This window comes from Micrasema longulum, unplaced genomic scaffold (genome assembly GCF_059751315.1).
Source record: "Micrasema longulum isolate JH-2025_06_02 unplaced genomic scaffold, ASM5975131v1 h1tg002169l, whole genome shotgun sequence".
NCBI classification, from domain to species: domain Eukaryota; kingdom Metazoa; phylum Arthropoda; class Insecta; order Trichoptera; family Brachycentridae; genus Micrasema; species Micrasema longulum.
In genome coordinates this window covers 104,744-115,901 of record NW_028279334.1, presented here as the reverse complement: position 1 = coordinate 115,901, position 11,158 = coordinate 104,744, and the positions used below count along the sequence as shown (strand labels likewise).

The window sequence follows — 11,158 nt, the reverse complement described above, 5'->3', positions numbered from 1 at the left end:
GATGCAACGCCAGATATAGCTCAGATTGATCAAAATTTTCAAAGATCCAGAAACCAGACAATGGATTATTAAAGAAAGGTTCCTTGAATTCTTCGACTTTTGCCAAAAAACTGGATTGGAAATCGCAGACGAAGTGTTAAGCAGACTCCAATATCATGGCATCAATATTGACAATTGTAGAGGGCAAGCCTACGATAATGGAAGCAATATGTCGGGAAAATTCAAGAAAAACATCAAACAGAAATTTATTTACCATGTGCTGCACACTCTTTGAATCTAGTTGGTGTGCATGCTGCATCATGCTGCCCTGACGCCATGAAACACTTTGGATGTATTAATCGCTTGTTTGCTCTTTTCAGTGGCAGTCCTGACAAGTGGAATATACTGACACAAAAGACAGGTTGCTCTCTTCACAGACAGAGTGATACCTGTTGGAGTTCCAGAAAATAAGCTATGCGTCCTGTTGCTAGACACCTACCCAGTGTCATTCAAGGTTTGGAAGAATTAATTGACACCAGACAACAGAAACTCAGCTATGAAACCTACTCTGAAGCTGTTGGTTTGCGTAAATATTTTTCATCTTTTAAAGCTGTACTAATAGCAGTCACGTGGGTTAAATTACTAGAAAGCTTTGATGAGAGGAATTTGATCTTACAGTCAAGAGTCATTACTATGAAAATTGCTACAGCAAATATAAAAGAACTAACATCAGAAATGCAGTCACTAAGGGTACAATGGCCAACTTTACTTTCTGAAGCCAAACTTGTTGCAAACAATATAGGTACTACAGCAGAGTTCCCACCCGAGCGTCGACAAGACCAGGACCCAGATATTAAATTTAAGATAAATGTTTTCCTGGAAATCATGGATTCTATAATAACAGAACTTAAACATCGATTTGAGCACATGAATCGTATCTGTAGTGTGTTTTCATCGCTGTTCAACTTTCAAAACATGAGAGAAGAGAAAGCTGTACAAATCTGATAAAAATATACCCGACGGACTTAACATCAAACTTAGAAAGTGAAATTATTCACCTTAAAACTATTTATAAAGCGACTTTTACAGAAAGTGCAGTCTCTGCCTCAGGGAGAAAATTATGCTAATATGTAATGTCTTCTTGTCTTATCGTGGTTTCGGATGTGACAGGGTTTAAAGAACGCCTGTATATACTACAGTGATGGTGAAGGTGGAGGTGTATTTTAGTATTTGCATGTTGGTGTAGTGAGTGTCCTGACGAAGAGACAGGTACGTCTCGAAACCGGTAGACTAAAAAGTAGGTAAGTGGTGATATAGTAATATTTACTAACATTATAAAAAAAAATTTTTTTTGCTTATTAGTCAATTAACATATTATATAGTCAATTACAGATAGTCAATTAACAAATAAATAAAAAACCACTAAACATCTTTCATTGTACTTGGCTGAAGAATGGACATAATATTATTATTGACTTCAGTATTAAACCTTCTCCTACTCCAGTTAACTGGTGCAAGTAATGTGAAGATGACCAATGAATGTATATGCCGAAAGATAAGTCGGGATGTGTAGGATTACATTCAATAGTATTGATTTTTAATATTTTTTTTACAAGCAGACTTTTGAAAAGTTTTTTTTAAACTTTTTACGGAAGTATTCCGAATACATATTAATATTCATACATAAAAAAATAGTATAATTAGAGGTATTAGATTGTTGTCCATTCAAATGATTATTAGTTATTGTGTTGCCATTGTTTAATTTAAAAAATAAAAACAAGACTGACTTTGTGATTTGTTGATAGTCAGTAGTTTAAAGACCATTATTTTTTTTTTGTCATTTCTTTATAGTGAATAAGTTAAAGTTCCTATCACGTACATTGAAGAATTGTTACATGTAAGTTATAAATATAACATAACAACAAACCAAAAAGCTTTTTTTTACGTTTCATGCCTTTTATTCAACCCTTATTTTAATGAACTCATTGGGTTTAACAATAAAATGCTTAATTTTGGGCATTTAGAAATTTCGGTTTCGGACGAAACTTGTTTGAAAATCTTGTTTCCATCGGTCACTATTGTATTGTAATTAATATTCATTCAATTAAGGTCAAGTAAATACGTGATTTCTCACTTATTTGTTTATAAATTTGTATAAACCACTAAATTAAGTGGCTTATACAAATTTATAAACAAATAAGTGTAAAATGTCATACCACAAAGCGAAAAATGTTTTTGATAACAATAACATGATTTCTCCTTTAAATTAAGGTTTTTTAAAACAAAAATTGCGAATTCTCCAAAATCTCCTGCCCTTCCTGAAAGGTGGCAGCCCTAATTGCAAGTGCCGCGCTGAACACAGATTTTCCAGCGAGTCGGTATAAGTTCACAGGCATGGGTCGATTCAGGTTATATCACTATAAGCTGTGTCTGTACTCAATAAATGCATGTATAATTTTACAAAAATAAAATTATAAAAAATAGTGCTTTATAAGCAGTATTGTGAGTAAACAGAGTATACAGTGAAGAAATATTAAGATGCATGATAAAATAAAAAAGAGAACAAAATACAATCAAGACAAGAAAGCTACAGTGGTTTGGACATGTCAGGCGGAGAGAGAAATCTACATAAGCCTTAAGAGAAATACGAATTAGTCCGAATATTACAAGGAAAAGTAAGTAAATTCAGTAAAGGAACTTATTGAGAGCGGCTGAGAACAAAATAAAAATTGCCATGATGACAGCCAACCACAATGGAAATGGAGTGGCACAATGAGAATAGAAAATCACCATTTATATAGTTAACTGCGTATTTTCCAAACTGTCTCGCTTTTTTCCTAAATCCTTATTTTTTTTCACTTCACTTTGTGAAGACGGCGATTTAAAAAAAATAAAAAACTTGCAACGTCGATGGAAAGACATAGAAGACATAAAACTTCCCCAGTTCCAAGGTTTCATTAGGTATTCACCGTTGTAAATGAGTAGAAGTATTCCAAGTAACCTGGGAAAATTACAATGGCAAAACATACATTAATATTTACACTGGCATAACCGACATTAAGTCACCTTGACGTTTATTCAAGTTTGACATTTGACGATTTGACATGTGTGATATTTTACTTTACTATCATTACCGCACGCGCCCCAACATATTTATTAATAAAAGTACCCAGCTACTTACCTAACCTACCAACGTTTATTATTTACTCAAATATTTCAATTTTATAGCCATTTTCAACGAATTTTAAATGACTCCCCTTAAGAAAATAGAAATCAAGATGTGGAAGGGCGGGTGCAAACTTCGGACCTCTGATTCGTGAGTCCGCGGCACTATATACTGGATCACAACTCCGTTCAAAAGATTATAAATCAACGCACGTTGCCATTCATAATATATGGACTTATTTCGTTTTTTGTGAAATATATTAAAAATGCGAAATATCCGAGAAATTTGCAAGCTTGGCAGATATTTTTGGGTCAAAATAAATTGAATCCGTCGGTGTCGGCGTCGACAAACAAAAAAATATTTAGAAGTTGAGTAGATCTAAGTATATAACTATGATACATGATGAGGCTAATTTTTTTTAAGGGTGCTTCAAAATCAAATCACACGCATATTTCAAGTTAATTACTGTTTACATTAAAATGTTTTTAATAAATGTATTTATAATGTTGTCACTAAACTTGTAGGTAGATAGAATTTAGTATGAATTAAATAATCTAAGCATTAGTTTTGATGCCCACATTTTATTACTGAATGTTAGTACCTATATATCACAGATTACAGATATCTTTATAACCTTTATATTGAAATCGTTCAGTTTTCAGCAGTGTTTTGTGTCAGTCTTCAGTTAACTTCAGATTCAATAATATTCAGTTAGTGCTGGTGCCAGTACTGCTAAGCACAAATGTGTTCATTGGTGTTTAGTGCTTACACTATATACTGTTAGTCCAGCTCACAGTTCAAAAACTTGGATTGAAACTCAAAACTTACTTGAAAATACTACATTTCAATTGGCTAACTATGAATACTTTAAAAGGTTTGAGAAATTGCAATATTAATTTGCTTTCTTTATGATTTGTAAACATGTTAATCAGTTTTCCTGACTTCACTTTCAAACCACTTGTGTGCCTAGGTACAATCATGTAGGTCAGATCGGTCAGATTCATTTGTGAATTTTATTCAGTCTGAAACATTGATATTAAACCTATTTTATTATATTATTCAAGGACAACATATGAAACTTTACTTTTCACATGATACACTAAAACATTACTTACTTTACTTTTTTATCTTATCCGCTTCAATGGTGCATAGAGCACTGCAGTGTTTATTTATTTCTTTTCTTTTTATCCACACCTAATTAGGAAGCTTAGCCCTGCAAGAAATTTTATATAAAAATGTTTTTTTACCACAGTAAAAATTAAAGCATTAAATTGTACGGCAAAGTTTTTTAAAAATGTTCGAAATAAAATATTTTAATAAAAGCGAAATACTTTGGAGGACGTCACTAGTTCATATGAATCAACCAATGATAAGAGAGTTGTAAAAGATTTCCCGTTTACTGTTCGTCTACAGACCAACCGGCAGAACTGACCGAGAAAAAGCAAAGAGAACTTGCAACGTCACACGCGGAGTAATTTCGGAATAAAAAATCTAAAAAAATCATAGTGCTAATACGATACATAAACTAAGTCAAAAAATATTTTTTTTGGCTTAGTTTAATAATCTATTAACAAATATTTTTTTTTCAAAACTACTAAACTTTCTCATGTTACACAGTGTGTAAAGTGTGCTCATGTTACACAGTGTGTAAAGCAATGATATGTCATAAGCCCTGTAAATGCCTAGACTTCCATATTCCCTTTTTAAGGTATTCTCCATCCCTGATGTAATTTGTTAATGGAGACATACTGTTAAATAATTCCTTTTTCATAATTTATAAAAATAAACATAATTTAGCCCTGTTATAACAAAATAAATTAAATGTCATAAATACGCCAGTCATCTTACTTACGCATCCCCCATCACTGTCAATAGCCGACTGAATCTCTTTTCTCACAAACACCGGCCACAGAACAGCGTCTCTGTCTTTCTTGTTATGAGTTCTATCTTCGTGCTCTTTTTTATACATATTTATTGCTGTATTAGCGTCACATTCATTCTTCGCGTAGCAAAGGCACATATTTTTCAATAAATTTTCAGCATATTTATACAAGTTTTATTTTCCAAATCCAGTGTGAAAATGTTCATTTGAAAATTACAAAAAAAATAACTTCATCATTAAAAAAAAAAAGGGAGATATATCAAGTCTCATATCGTATGTAGGCTAGTGTGACATCACAGACACACAAGAGTTAAAAATTTTTGTTTGCACAAGTCGCTATGCCCATCAATGTCGAGAATTGTAAATTAAATTATGTCTTCATATAATTGATTAAATAGGAAATCTGAAGTCCTGATACCAAAGAAATTTTATTTTCAAGGTCCTGCGAGTGTGACCATTGGAATAGGATTGTTGAGTACAGCCACTTTGTGGGCCGTTTGGAAGTATTACTCTAAAAAAGAGAAGATTCCTGTAAAATGGCGGAAAGTTGGAAATCTGTCTGATATTATGTGTTTTCCGATCAAATCAGCTGGGCTTATTAGATTGAAAGAAATGGAATGCACTTTACTTGGACTTCGTTCTGGATGGCTTCGGGACAGGTTTTATTATTAAATATTTATTATTTAAAAACCTTCTCTCATTTTTTACGACTTTGTTTAAAACTTATGGTTATTATTTTAGGAGTTTTATGGTTGTCAATAAAATGGGAGATTTTGTATCTGCAAGAATGCAACCGAGGCTGGTTCTAGTTAAGACACAAGTCATTGATGACCAACTTGTGTTAGATGCGCCAAATATGGAAACAATTAAAATTGATTTAAAAACAGAATCACAAAATGGAACAAAAGCTAGTCTCTGGGGAACGACTCTTAATTGTTTGGATAGTGGTGATGAAGCAGCAAAATGGTTCTCACGGTAAAGAGTTTAAATATGTATTTTTATTTTTATGCAAAATTATAACTGATATTCGTACTCTGTATTTGTGTATAATTATCGATCATGAAAAATTCCTTATCCGATAATATACCTATTAAAAGATATTTATTTATTTATTTATTTTATTAGATAAACAAACAGTATGTACACAAGTATTGCCAATTTCTTTGTATATTAGTGTAAGAAACTCGTGCACACACCAAAAAAATTGTTTACACTTAATACAATAATTTAAATTATGTTCAATATAATAATGTAAAAGAAACGAAATGAAAAAATATTTATATAATAATAATGTTAAATGTCTGCTTCTCTCAAAATTTCTATAATTTTTTACCTAAATTTACATACATTGTCACAAAAAAAAGATATACTCGTGATTAAAGTTTATAGAGATGTAAAGTTTTATCAAAGTTTTACAATGTACTATATTTAATGATAAATAATAATTAAAGTAATCAAACTTTCATTTTTATTCTTAGAGATTGCTAATTTTTAATATTTTTGTAAATGTTTGTTCCAGCTTCCTTTTGAGTGAGGAGAGTGGAATGAGATTGGTTCAGTGTCCGCAAAACCATGAAAAAATGCAAAAAAATAGAAAAAGTATATCTAAAACTGATTCTGTATGTATTAAAAATTTATTTAAAAAAAACATTAAAGGCAGACACAAATATTTTGCCAAAAATTTTAATACGAAAGTGATAAAAAAAAAAATGATACATAGCAATAATAATAATAATAAAATTTGGTGTATTCAAATAAAGTGACAAAATTTCGCATTTCATCCACCATCGAGATGAAAATGTGTACATGCCTTTGTATTTTTTGAGTGCTAAATGAAGAGAGAAATAAGTAATAATAATCTTGTTTCTAATTAATTACATTATTATGTAGTTTGATAACAATTCGTAAATAAAACATATGATATGCCTACAATTTGTTATGTAAGTCTATGTCAGTGGTTCTGAACCTTTTTGAAGTCAGAGAGCACTTTTGATCATAAGGAAAATTTTCGGTACACCAAAACTAAAGATTAGAAAAACATACAAATATAACTTTTATTAAAAATAAAAATGATTATTTTATTACAGACAAGTTTACATTGATACAAAAAATATATTAAAACATAAATACTCCAATGAAACTTTTTGAGGCGAAAATGATTTAATGTGACACCTGAGCTTGTCGGCTTTTACAAATTTCAGCGATATTAGGTCTAATATTTGATATGGCTACTCTCATTTGTTCATTCAAATTGCTAAGTCTTGCGTTTCTTCATTTTAATATTGGTCATTGTCGAGAAACTTAGCTCACACAAATATGAGGTTGAAAACTGTAGTAAAATTTGCTGTGCCCTTGTGGAGAGAGCTGAGCTGCATCTTAAACTAAAATCCAAATTATTTTTTTTTTAGAAAAATAAATATTTGCGTTCTTATGATTTACCCAAATGTTTAATTTTGAGGGCCACTTTCAACGAGTTGTAAATAACTCGCTATTAGAAAATGGAATCGAGTTGTGGTAGAGAGAGATTCGAACCACGGACCTTTGATCCATGAGTCCGAGACACTGGCCACAGGACCACAACCCGATTCTAAATTCATCCAGAGTTATTTCTAAGAATTTTATTTTTGGAATACAATCTGTTGATAGAGTAATTAATAGTTATTCTTCTTGATACGAAAATTCACAATTCGATGTTAGAATATATAGGTGTATATAATACGCGCAAAACATTAGACAAAATTCACTAATTAAAAATGTCTTACGTGATATGATATTTATGTAGATCGAAATTAAAGATGCACTTATGTTACAAACAGCATATACACAACACTATCGAAATAAACACAAAACAGATGAATTAATCACAGCGTCTGTCTATTGGCTATACAAATGCAATAACGCAAAGGGAAACCCCTGCGTGGAAGTGCCAGTAACCGAGCAACGGTTTTCGATAGGGTACTTAACTGCTGTTGTGAGGTGAGCGTACACAACTTTACTTTGCAAGGGTGCTGCCATCTAGCCATTATATTTGTAACTCAAATCTTACAGTAAATGAGTCAACGTCAAATTTTGGTTTTCATAATTTCGCGGAGCACTTGCAACAAGCTCGCGGAGCACCGGTTAAGAACCACTGGTCTATGTAGTCAATAATATACTATGGTAAATAATACCAATGCTTAGTCAATAAAATAAACTTTATTTTATAATCAACATTCGAAGAACCAACTTTGTAATTTTAAATTCAAATAATTGTACAAATTTTTCATTTAAAATTACTACAATATCCTTACTAATGTCAGTTGTGATTAGGTTATCTGATATTGCAATAATTTAAAATAAAATTTAAGTACAAATCTTATTTTCATCGTCTTTGACATTTGATCCCTTCCTCTTTTCCTATGGCACATGTGTCTTATCAATGTCTTTAATCTGGGGATAGTGATTTCTTTTCAGTGAAATGAAATAATTTTCAGGGAGCTTTCCCAGACCTCACCTCTTACACTATCATCAACTCAAGTTCTATCGACGACCTCAACAGTCGCCTTCCCAACCCCATAGAGGCCAAACAGTTTCGCCCCAATTTCCTGGTAACGGGACCGCAACCTTTTGAAGAGGATTACTGGGAATGGATTAAAATTGGAGATGTTGTGTTCAAAGCTCTTAAACAGTGTAACAGGTAAAACGACTTGTATTATTGAATTATGTGAACTAATTGGTTAAAGGTGCCTGCAGACATCGAGATTTGACAATTGTCAAGCTGTAACAAATTTGAAATGCAGTGATTTGCTACCATATGTGCTCAATTTTTGACAGTCATCAAATTATTGTAGCTAACAGAAATATTGAATGTTTTTATAGGCACCTTAAAAGTATCATCCAGTTTGTGGGAACAAAATAAAATAATAAATTTTAGGGAATATGCTATACCAGAAAAGGCATCACAGTGGTTAAATTATGACATTTATTGCAAATCTCAACAATACAAGAAAACAGCTTTGTTAACAATCCAATCGATACTCAGTCCGGGAATCAGAATGGGACGCCCGCTAATGATAAATTCACAAGACTCGATTCCAGGGAACATGGGACACTTCAACCTTCTCTGATTGGCTGGTGGGATGGTTTTTTTTCTTCGGTGATAATGTTACCTATTACAATTTTGTAGTAAAATAATAATGTTCATTTATCATGTGATGCTTATTTTTATTTTGTTTGGGTTGGGTGTTGAACAATGTTTTGAGATTTTTTTACCATATTTTTTTACAATGCCTACATTTGTTTGAAATATTTTTAAAAAACATATAAAATTGAATGAATCATTGATGGATAAAATCCTATTTGTAGATATTTAGATTTGGTCATGAAACACTCAAAAGATGTGGCATAATTGGAGATAATTAATCATAAAATATTAATAATTTGATTCCTTGGTATTTGTATAGAAGTTGAAGAAGTGTTTTTTATAAAAATGATAATATTTTTAAGATGTGGAATGACTACTGTGAATACAGAAACGGGTGAAAGGGACAAGTCTCACGAACCAATCACTACCTTGAGAACGTAAGTTTTTTTTTAATGTAAAACATAATAGTCTCCTTTAAATTATTGCACATGTTTACATTATGAAAATAACATATTTTTGCAGATATCGAGAAGTAGGCGATCCGAAGTTGAAGGTATCTGATACAAGCACTCCGGTAATGGGAGTTCATCTGGGACTTCGTAAAGAAGGATTTGTGAAAATTGGTGATATTGTAGAAGTTGCTTAGTCAGTAATTTGATGGTGAATACATGCATGCAAATAACTACGTATAATTGCTTTTGCTACATTTACATATTCATTAAAAATGTGTATAATATGAAACATCATAGGCAAAGTTAATAATTACATCATAATTGCTAGACATTTAGCTTTTAAGGGTAATTTTTTATTTCAAAACTATCAACCAGTTGTTACATTTATTGAATGTATTTTTTTGTTTGCGATAAGTGTTTTATTTTTGTATTACTTATCTAAATTTGGGTATTATTCATGAAAAATAAAAATATTACAAGTATTGAAGATAGATAAGCGCACTACCATACTGAGTTTTAATCTAATGTTTAACGTAATATTTACCTTTAATATACTTGGCATGTAAAGCGCAATCAGATAAAACAGCTATAATAAAAAATTATATACTACATTGATAATTTATTTTTAAATTGTGAGATGATAAGTTATCATCATTATAAATATCTCACATGACCACAGTGATAAATTAAATTGCTACTAACTACAAGTACAAAATGCTTCACACAATAAACAAAAAATTATAATAAAAATAACAAATCAACCTCAATAGCCCTGAAAAGGACCTTCCACCCGGTCCATGTAGTGTAGCTAAGACTTGCAACTTCTGATAAAAATCAGAGTATTTGATGATCGTATTGATAAACCGTTGACATTCTTGTAAAAAAGGATCTACCTGATGCCCACTGACACAACAGCTTTAAAATTGTGGAATACTTTTTAAACTGAGTACCTGCTCATTTAGAATGCATCTAATAAAATACATAGCTAAATAAAAAAAACTAAATACATATATCTGGACCTTAGGGGATAAAGTACGGGAGTCCACTTTTTGCCGTTTTGAAATTTAAAATGCAGAAATTACCGCAATCCATTTTATATGTGAATAAATATTTTTTTTGTACCTTGTATTTATTTATAAAGACTATGATTTCCTTGATAAATAAATAAAACACTCAAGTCAACTTTCGTCGTAAAAATGTTTTTTTAAGCTAAAGTAAAAACTGAAGTCCACTTTGTTTTAATGCAAAAAACATCAGTAGTCCCAGATATGCTATTTCAATATGTACTTTTATTATCAAAATAATATTTTTTTTACATTGAAACTTCTTTATAGATTGAAATTACGTCATTTGGTTAAAAAGTTATGATGTTTTGGAAATTGCACAATCGTACAATCTTGTAATCTTGTTTCATGAACATTTCATTCAATGTACATAATAAGTAAGAGCTTGTCCAGAAGGGACGAATTCGCCGCGAAACATTTTGCCTGAATTAGCGCCTTAGTGAGATACTAGGTGCCAATACATCGCGTCCACAAGTATCGCACGAATTCAAA

General features: G+C 31.3%; 1 protein-coding gene across 3 annotated transcripts; it reads left to right on the top strand.

The window, feature by feature from the left end:
• The first annotated feature begins 3,055 nt into the window (after positions 1-3,055).
• Positions 3,056-10,799, top strand: Marc (Mitochondrial amidoxime reducing component). 3 transcript variants are annotated; one of them, XM_088239461.1, is made up of 8 exons: positions 3,056-3,144; positions 3,801-4,019; positions 5,467-5,686; positions 5,769-6,002; positions 6,547-6,646; positions 8,501-8,703; positions 9,513-9,587; positions 9,673-10,799. In XM_088239461.1, the coding sequence occupies exons 2-8, from the start codon at positions 4,004-4,006 to the stop codon at positions 9,794-9,796; spliced, it is 972 nt and encodes a 323-aa protein (XP_088095587.1). In that variant the 5' UTR covers positions 3,056-3,144; positions 3,801-4,003; the 3' UTR covers positions 9,797-10,799. The 3 variants fall into 3 exon arrangements, with proteins under 3 accessions (XP_088095587.1, XP_088095588.1, XP_088095586.1); XM_088239462.1 differs by having other exon boundaries at positions 3,056-3,512; XM_088239460.1 differs by having other exon boundaries at positions 3,056-4,019.
• Positions 10,800-11,158: the final 359 nt, after the last annotated feature.

Coding starts and splice junctions, on each gene's coding strand:
- Marc (XM_088239461.1), top strand. Junction 6,003..6,546: donor GCAGCAAAATGGTTCTCACG/GTAAAGAGTTTA, acceptor TGTTTGTTCCAG/CTTCCTTTTGAGTGAGGAGA. Junction 8,704..9,512: donor GCTCTTAAACAGTGTAACAG/GTAAAACGACTT, acceptor AATATTTTTAAG/ATGTGGAATGACTACTGTGA.